The 7875-nt window shown below is 61.2% G+C and overlaps 3 protein-coding genes across 3 annotated transcripts; all 3 read right to left on the bottom strand.

Annotated features, from left to right (window-relative positions):
* On the bottom strand, positions 1–1176 carry LDBPK_220890 (hypothetical protein, conserved; the record flags this gene model as incomplete). Its single annotated transcript, XM_003860789.1, has 1 exon — positions 1–1176. A coding segment is annotated over one exon (1176 nt), but the record flags the coding sequence as incomplete, so codon positions are not given.
* A 1267-nt stretch (positions 1177–2443) lies between these two features.
* Positions 2444–2755, bottom strand: LDBPK_220880 (small nuclear ribonucleoprotein, putative; the record flags this gene model as incomplete). Its single annotated transcript, XM_003860788.1, has 1 exon — positions 2444–2755. The coding sequence occupies one exon, from the start codon at positions 2753–2755 to the stop codon at positions 2444–2446; it is 312 nt and encodes a 103-aa protein (XP_003860836.1).
* A 1776-nt stretch (positions 2756–4531) lies between these two features.
* LDBPK_220870 (hypothetical protein, conserved) lies at positions 4532–7429 on the bottom strand (the record flags this gene model as incomplete). Its single annotated transcript, XM_003860787.1, has 1 exon — positions 4532–7429. One exon carries the CDS (start codon positions 7427–7429, stop codon positions 4532–4534), a length of 2898 nt encoding a protein of 965 aa, XP_003860835.1.
* Between the last annotated feature and the right edge of the window lie 446 nt (positions 7430–7875).

Here is a 7875-nt window from a genome sequence, read left to right as displayed (position 1 = left end):
GGCTGGTGGTGGTGGCGGTGGGACGGACACGGCTGGTGGTGGTGGAGGGACGGACGCGGCTGGTGGTGGTGGCGGTGGGACGGACACGGCTGGTGGTGGTGGCGGTGGGACGGACACGGCTGGTGGTGGTGGAGGGACGGACGCGGCTGATGGCGGGGATGAGGCAGGAGTGGAGGCTGTCGCTGTCTTCGCTGTCGGCCCTGGGGCCACTAATGTGGCTGCTGAGGCATAAGTCCCCGCCAATGCTGTGATATCAGGCGCTGCTCCCGTCTTTTCACATCCGCAATGGAGGAAGATATGCAGCGGCTGCTGTTGCGCTGGCTCCGCGGGCGGTGTTGGAGGGGTGCGGTACTTGGCCATGATGCGCTCCAGCACTTCCTGGTCACGAAACGGAGACGCAACTGGTGACGCATTGGAAGCCGTCGCAAGGAGCGAAACGGCGCTTGGCAGCCGAGCCGTTGCTGCGGCGGCGGACTTGGACGGACCGGGAGAAGAAGGCGGGCAGGAGCCGACCGAGTCATCACGGCGCCTTCTGCCGCTGCTACGGCCGTGCCGCTTGCGATGACTGCTGCGATGCCGGCGGTGATTACGACACTGCTGTTCCTCCCTACTTGCGTTGGGCCCATCGAGACAGCCACAGCCTCGACATGTGCAGGCGCCGCACCCCCCTGGCGAGCTTCCTGCAGCTGGCACGCCTTCTCCATTACCGACTACACTGCCAAGGTGGCTCATCTCTGGCAGTTGCGCCGTTGCTGTTCGCCGCGTCGTGCCCCGCGCCGTGCAGTACGCCCCGGCGGTGATATCCACTTCACCCAAGTCTGCGACTCGTAAAACAGCTGCGTGCAGCTGTGGTGACCAAAGAGAGAAGGGCGCATCAGGGCTCGCTGGTGCTGTCTGCGCTGCGGTCGGCTTTGATGGAGAGGAAGGAAATGGCGCAGGACGAGCAGCGCCGCATTGGCAGTGGCGGTGCTGTGCTGGCGACGCTGGCAGGCTACTTTTACCGAGCGAAGATGATGATGGATCAGTGTGCAGCACCTGTGCCGCTTCCGCCCGCAGCTGCATCCGGTGCTGCAGGCTCCGCAGCGCCGTCACGTTCGCATGGAAGTAGCTCTGCTGTGACTGGTGATGCTGCTGCGTCGGCAGCGGCGTGGTGGTGGTCGGCGTCCGCAACACCATACGCGCGCCTTGATCTATCTCTTCGCACTATTCTTTCCGTTCCTACCTCGGCCTTCTTGTTTCGCGTTGCTGGCACGGCTCGGCAGGGCGAAAACGGCAGAGGGACATAAACCTGACGAAGTGCAGGCGTAGGTGCGTTTACACGTGCTTCTGAGCGTGCGAGGAGAGGGACGGTGGTGGTGGGACACGCGAGGGCGCGTGGCAATCCGACAAATGCCGAGGAAGATGGACAGCGAGCGTGAGAGCCGGAAGAGCGGACGAGGGGATGCAGAAAACTCAAGGCAAGCGAATGAGAGGATGCGAGTAAGCAGCTGAGCAGGTGGGCTGCCTAGAAGACGATGACTCATCGCATGCGCCGCGTGGCCAATGCACACCAACAGGCGTCGTGGCAGAGTGGTCCACTCGCCAGCTCGCCAGCCTGCCTGCCCTCTCTTTCGTTCAGCGAAGAAACAGAAAAAAAGGGCGAGCGAAGGGCCGAGCAAGTGACGAGGCGATGAAGACAGTGTAGTGCGAAGACAAAGACACGTACATAAAAAAAGCAGCAGCAACTGCTTCTTTCGGCGTTCTCTATTTTCGTTTCTGGGCTGCGTCGTTTCACATCTACGTCGTCCTTTTCGGTTTGTGATTTAGGTGCGCGCAAGTTACACAACAGAAGCGCACGCACGCCACGACTAGACATACACCGACGCGTAGACACATACATGTACAATGTATACGCATCAAAACGCCAACACAACCGCACACGCGGGCGGCATCCAGATCAGAGCCCTGCCTCCCCTCCTCCTCCTCCTCCCTCCTTTACTCAGAAGCCGTGTTTACGCGGAGCAAGCATCTTTACGCACGGGTCACAAGCGACACGGAATGCCGCTGTGCGCGTGTCTCAGATGACTGCCGCGACGGAGGAAGAGGGGGGCGAACGGGAGACTACTGGTGAAGACGGGACGAAGCTGTGCGCGTTTCGTGTGATCGAGGTCAGCTCATCGTGCCGCCATCGGCTCGAGTGCCTCCCCTCCCTTTTCCCCTTCTCGTCCCCTCTATACACTCGCTCATGCACAGCATCAGCGAGAGACTCCTTTCGACATGTAGCCCCGAACTGTCAGCCGCGTCTCTTCGCAGCACCGCCAAAACGTTGGCACGCGTAACTCTCTCTTTCTCTCCTTCCTTCGGGCTTTGTGTGTCCCTCTCCGCTCCAGCAGAACACCTCGATGACCCGATCACTCGCCCGAACGTGCGCGCGCCTCTCTGCCGTAGTCAGCGCCGCCGCGGCCTACTTCTTCGATGCGCCGTTCTTCTTTGTCGAAGCCTGCTTCAGAATATCGTACGTGTTCAGGCTCTCCGGCATAATGATGTAGCGGATCGTGCTACCGCGCACCATGTACTCCTCGACTTCCACAGGGTTCTTGCCCTTGCTGGTGATTTTTGCGTGTGACATGTACGTGTTCATATTGGCATCGACGTAGGCGATTTCGCCTGAGACAATGGAGGCGTTTTTCAGCTCAATCTCGACCAGGGTGCCGCGCAGCTGCTGCAGGAACGTGATGAGCGTGCCGCCTGTTTCAGAAGGTGACACAGATGCCATCTCGCGCCTGTATGCTTGGCGTTTTTTCTTTTTGGGGAGGGGGGTGGGAGGAGGGAGAGGAGGGAGGGCTGGGAGTGGGGTACGGAGGTGCACACCTATGTGAGCCGACAGCGACTCGACGCGTTCGTCGGCAAGCGCTCCGCGAACCACGACAGCTCGGTGAAGTGAGCGGCGAGAGCTGTGATGGATCAGCTGCACGTTCTCTGAAAGCGCAGAAAGAAAGACAGAGCGACCGCGCACGGAAAGGGAAGAGACAGTGTCACTACTACGGACTCGGCGCGTGCGTGCTTGTGCTGGCTTATGGACGGAGCAGAGGGAGGGCTCCACTGCAGGCGCACGTGCCGACAGAGGGGGAGGGTGCAGTGGAATAGAACAAGTGGATGCAGAGCAGGCGAGAGAGAGGAAGGAGTCGTAGCCGCGGCAATCGTTGACATGGGGAGACGAATGCTGGTAAAGTTGCCCATGTGCACACATGCGCCGACACGGAGCAGGTGCGCTACTAGGATGGAGATGCGGGGTGGCGGCGGTGGTAATGACGCTTCTTAATGCTCCCCGCCCTTTGCCTGAAGGTGATGTTTGTGCACGAGTCCCACCATCGCCACAGCGTACCGTGACGTGCGTCGACTTACAGGTGGAGAAGCACTCGAAAAGAACACTTGCCCAATCCACCAACTGTGTTGACGACCTACATACATACACACACGCACACGCACGAGAGGGAGAGCGAGGGGCGCGAGAATATGAAAAATGGAGGCGCTGCGTACCTCCCTCGATCCAAACCCTTGTTGCGCGACGGCACAGGCGTTTGCCTCTCTCTCGTCCTTCGGTTCCATTGTGATGGGCTTTGCTGAGCGGCGGCGTTTTTTCTGCTGCCGCTCCTCCGCACCGAAGGGGGAAGTCGAGATCATGTGCGTGTGCGTGTGTGTGTCGGAGCTCTTTTTCTCATCGGCGCCATCGCCATCGGAACAACAAGAATAATGAGAGGAGGATGAAGCCCCCCCCCCTCGCTGCGCGGAAAACACTACCACTTCGGAGGGGAGGGAGATGGAGAGAGGAATAGGTGAGCCATAATGGCGCCGAGCACGCCTACCCTCACGCACACACACACACGCACACGCAGAACACAAACACATGCATCACGCACGACGCACAACACATAGCCGTGATACTCGAAAAACCACAACACGAGAAGAGCGGAAAGGGAAGGGAGGCGGAGGCGATGCCTAGCCGAGTAAGTGAGTGTGCGCCTATACGCGGGGGTGATCACGAGGTGCCACCTGGCCAGCAAGAGGTAGAGGGAGGGAGCGACAAGACAGACCCTACCCAGACAAGATGATAAAAGGTTGGAGGCGAGTGAAGAGACGGTACAAGAGGAGAGCGGAAGGAGCACAACAGCGGCGCCGGGCGTGTCCAAGAGAGAGAGAGGAGGGGGAAGGTTGCTCAACGGGGGCCGTCGGCCACAAACTCCGTTATACATAGATGCACAGACAAAACCCAGCGCGCATCGAGGCAGAAGCAGCACACCAAGTGGCTTCACGCTCTTGACACGAACACACACACACACACACACACGTGCATCCAAAGCAAGACAGCCTTATAACCGGCAGCGAAGGGGTGATCAGGGACAGACATGCACAGAAAACAAGGGACAGAGCGACGAGGTCATTACTTATGTCCGTCTTGTGAGGAAAGCACTATATCCGCCCCCACCTCTGTGTCGCAGCAATGAGGGTGCAAGAAGCAGAGAGCGAGCGAGAGGGAGAGGCGCAGCAGAGCCTACATGTGCGTGTGCTCACCTGCATGAGTGCGCGTGTGGGTTTGTCTCACGCCTGTCTCCTCCGTTACGTGTTCGACATTGTTGCAGTGCCGTTGCGAGAGCGTGCTGCAGTGATGGGGTGGAGTCGGCGCAGCGGCACCGGCACTTCCGAGACTTGCCAAACTGCTGTTGGCGATGTGGGTGGGCAGGAGCTCCATGTGCGGCGGGTGCGCCACGCCAGCCTCACCGATGCTGCGCGACAGACTTCTGGAGGAGGGGCGCGGGGGCAAGTTCGGCTCTTGCACTCCGTTGTCCAGCCACGCCCGCACCAGATCGATCCCGAAAGCGTGCTGGTTGGGAAGTGACATGACTCTCGTCGCTTCCACCTCGAGGTTCATCAGCACCAAGTCCGCCTTCTGCTGTTCGCCGCGACGCCCCGCATAGTTGAGAGATAAGGCGGCAGGGAGCTCAGCGGCCTCCCTCGTCGACGAGGAGGTCCTGGCCGGCGCCACAGGCCGCGCGGTTCCTGGCCCGCGTAGCAGCCCCGACATGTCGCAGGTGGGCCCCGCGGCAGCAATGCGAGAAGGCTGCGTAGGCGGCGTCATCAGCGGCAGTGACGCTGCTGCTGGTGAGACGGCTGCGGGTGTGGATGGGGTGCGGAAAGAGCAGGCCGGCAGCGCCGGCGATGTCAGTGAGTGCGCGCTGCTTCGTAACAGCAGCGGGACGGCCGCTTTTTCGTTGCAGGCCGTACCTCTTCCACTGTCGCTCGACATACGGCGCACCGCTGCGAGCGGCTGGCACACCTGCAGTGGTGATTTGATCTGCACCTCCAGAGTCGACCCAGCGGCGCCGCTCCGCATAGACGCTGTCGCTGGTGATGCGGTGAGCTTGCCATTCTGCATTGTGATCGCATCTGCGAGCACCTTCGCACCGTCGCGGCCGTAGACATGTCCGCCGAGCACGGCGGCCGCCACCACGTCGTCCTTTTCCGCTACTAGTGCACTCCCCTGCATCTCGAGCACCTCATCATCCTCTTCATCCTGAGCCACTACCTCTGTCGCGACGCCTGCGCCGTCGTCGCCGCTACTGCCGATCAGCGCATTCATCGCCGAACCGATCCCGCTTCCACCACCGTAGAAGGCGAAGTGCACGATGCCTACGATGGGCACGACACCCAGCGCGCTGGACAGAAGCAGCGTGATGATACCGTAGCGCAGACTCCCCGTCGCGTCTGCCACCCAGCCGCACACGAGCGGCCCACTAAAGTTACCGAGTAGGTTGTAGATGGTTTGCGAGAAGGCCGCGCCGATGGAGCGAAGGTGGTCTGGCAGGGACGCCATCGTAAGTCCGGCACCAGGGGGGACGATGGCCCCGCCACAGAACAGCACGACGGACATGACAAGCAGGAAGTCGCGTGTCGTGCGCACAAAGATGCAGATGACTGAGAAGAGCACCGCACACACACCCCAGGCCAAGACAAAGAAGGCGACGCGGCGGAGGTTGCGCTTGTAGCCGCCGATGCGGTCGAGCAGGATGCCGCCGGCGATGACGCCGCACACCGGTGCCAAAATGACGGCCGTGCCGAAGCCGACCATGATAATGGCCATCGAGGCGTTGAACGGCGGTTCGCGAAGATACTGCGTCACGAAGTTCTGCAGCCCCGTCGCGACAAAGTACAGGCTAGTGAGCGACACGACGCTGCACATGTACACCACGTTCGAAAAAAGCGGCGCCATGGAAGAGTAGAGGTTCCGAATCGTCGCTAAGGCACGATCTGCCAGCTTGCGCAGCGGCTGCGCCATACTCACCTCCCAACTAGTCGACCGCAAGGTGCCGGCCGGGGCAGACGCTCTCGCGTTCGCCGTTGCCACCGGCAGTGAGGCGACCATCGCACTTGCTACGCCATTCGGGCCTTCTCCGCTTACCACGCAAGCGCTGACGGCACCGGAGTCGCCAGCGTGGTTGCCGTCGCCACCGTCATCGTAGCCCTTGCTGTCGCCGCCACCACCGCTTGCCTTGCGCGTGTTGATGGAGCGCGCATCTGAACGTGCCACGTACACGACTGTCGGTACCATGAGCACGCATTTGATGTAGAACGACCAGGACCAGCTGATGGAGCTTGTGAAGGCTGGCGGGCCGGCGGCGAGGAGGTAGCCAAGCATGATGCCTAGCGGCACGCCGGCGTTGTGTGACGCCATCCATACGCTCTGTCGGTTCTTTGGCGCAAACTCGTCCACCCAGACAGGAGTGTACACAACGATGAAGGAGAGGCTGATGCCAATAAAGAAGCGGTTCAGCAGGGCCACGCCGTAGATGGGGAAGGCGGCGTAGAGAAACGTGAACAATGTGTGTACGATGAGGGCGGTGCACAAGACACGCTTCTCGTCGTAGCGGGAGAAGAGATGCCCGGCCAGCGGACACCCCAACACGTTCCCGAGGAACACGCTCGAGGTCAGTGCGCCTTGCAGCTTCGTGCTTAGATCCCAGGTCTCGCTGATGCCGTTGGGGGCACCGAGGGCAGCGCTGAAGGCACCCGAGTCGAAGGAGCCGATGGTCTTGAGCCAAATAAAGAGCCACAGGTTGCAGTAGACCGTCTCCTGGTCTACGGGCACACTCGAGTCAAGCAGGCGGCTCGCGGAGCTCGTGGGGGCGTCGTCGGGCGCACTCACGTTCCTTGCATGCAAGGTTGGCACAGTCGCGCTGTCGAGGTTGTCGACCACGCCGAAGCCGCGGACGCCGTCCCGATCACTTCGCCTTGCAGACCCGTTGTTGATGACGCTAGCGCTGATACTTCTGCAATCTCCGTTGGCATTGGAGGAGGTGGCTGTCGTGGGGTTGACGCCGACAACGCCTGGTGCGATGCCCAGCCCCTCCTTGAAGAGTCGTTCGGAGCGAGCCGCGGGCTTGGCGCCGAGCATGGTCTTCGCGCCGCCCCTCTTACTATCGCCCTTGTATATGCGCGCGGATGCCAGGGAGAGAGTGGTTGGGACGGCGAGGGAAGGAGAGAGATCGAAAAGCCGAGCTAATTTCGGGGCGGCAGTGCAGGCGGTGAGGGGAGGGTGGGGGCGGTGGCCTGACTGGTGAATGGTGGAGGGACGTGGGGGATGCACGGAAGGAGCAGCAATGAAGACAGAAGAACGCGCGTGTGCGTGTGCGTGAGTGAGCGAAAAAAAAAATGAGGGAGAAGCGTATGAGGGCGGTGCGTGGGACTGAGCGTGGCGCGGAGAACCGCGAAGAACACGTAGGCTTGCGAGGGACAGCGAAAAGAGCACAGGAGCAAAAGGTGCCAAGGGAGGGGTGCGGCGGGCAGCGCTGCCGAGAGCCGGGAAGCTAGGCCGACGGACCGACCGACCGACCCAGACGC

This window comes from Leishmania donovani, chromosome 22, assembly GCF_000227135.1.
Source record: "Leishmania donovani BPK282A1 complete genome, chromosome 22".
In the NCBI taxonomy this organism is placed as follows: Eukaryota; Euglenozoa; class Kinetoplastea; order Trypanosomatida; family Trypanosomatidae; genus Leishmania; species Leishmania donovani.
Note: the sequence above shows the minus strand (reverse complement) of the source record. Positions and strands in the feature narration are given on the sequence as shown.